General features: G+C 43.6%; 1 protein-coding gene across 3 annotated transcripts in view; it reads left to right on the forward strand.

Annotated features, from left to right (window-relative positions):
• The window catches only part of WWP2 (WW domain containing E3 ubiquitin protein ligase 2), a 123,016-nt gene that overhangs the window by 71,095 nt on the left and 50,993 nt on the right, over positions 1 to 928 (forward strand). For all 3 annotated transcript variants that reach the window (XM_006909817.3, XM_025045297.1, XM_015587777.2), the window contains one exon: positions 657 to 784. In XM_006909817.3, coding sequence (XP_006909879.1) covers positions 657 to 784 — 128 coding nt within the window. The remainder of the gene's footprint in view (positions 1 to 656; positions 785 to 928) is intronic.

The following is a 928-nucleotide window of genomic DNA, read 5'->3' on the forward strand; positions in this document are numbered from 1 at the left end:
ACATACTGCCTGTTGCCTTGTGTTCTCTGAAGATGCCAGGTAGGTTCTCTGCTGCTAGAGTCTGCCGATTTTCTTCTGATGTAGATCCCTTTCTGCATTGTTCCTCATTTACTTGGATGGACCATGGAGTCATCTTTTCTAGATAAAACATGTCAACATATGCATTGGCTAAAGTTGCCTAATGCTCTTTGACTTCTTGTTCCCAAGGGAAACATCTTTCTAGCTATAGAGAAAATGAATTTGGATAAGTTTTGGGCTCTGCCTACCCGGAGAAATATGTCATCTGTAGCCTGTCCAGTGATTCTTGTTTATTTCTTACATTTGAGCCCAATAAAAATAATGTGATGGTCACAAGATATTTTGCCCGTCATTTTGGATGTGGGGGTAATTCACTCTGGATTTGTTTATTTCAAGTGGAAAAGTTTACCCAAAATTGCCTTCTGGGCTCTTACCAAGAAGGAAGCTTACCTGGGTCTCTCTGTTTGGAGCCAGCATCTGTTGAGTCAAGACTAACTACATGGGCTATTAAAGGTCTTACTTATAATAAATAGAGAGGGAATACAGTGACTTAGGTAGGGTACACCTCTTTTTTTTTTTTTTTTTTTTTTTTTTTAACAGTGACTTATATCTGTCTGCCTTATACTTTGAACCCCCAGGACGCACAGACATTCAGGTGGTTCAGCCAGAACAACCACAGCAACCGGCGAACAAAGCCCTGGTGCTAGCAACCGGCATCACCAGCCCATCAAGAACCCAAGCCACAGGGGCTTGGCCAATGGCACAGGTGAGTGACAGTCCAAATTGCCAGCCTGGACTGAAGCAGTGGCCTCTAACCTGTTCTCATGTGGAGTCGGGACTCTGCCTATGTCAGAATGTAGGGTGGGTGAGAGAGGACTCCAATGCTAGGATGAATTCGAATCCATCACTC

This window comes from Pteropus alecto, unplaced genomic scaffold (assembly GCF_000325575.1).
Source record: "Pteropus alecto unplaced genomic scaffold, ASM32557v1 scaffold42, whole genome shotgun sequence".
Lineage (NCBI taxonomy): Eukaryota > Metazoa > Chordata > Mammalia > Chiroptera > Pteropodidae > Pteropus > Pteropus alecto.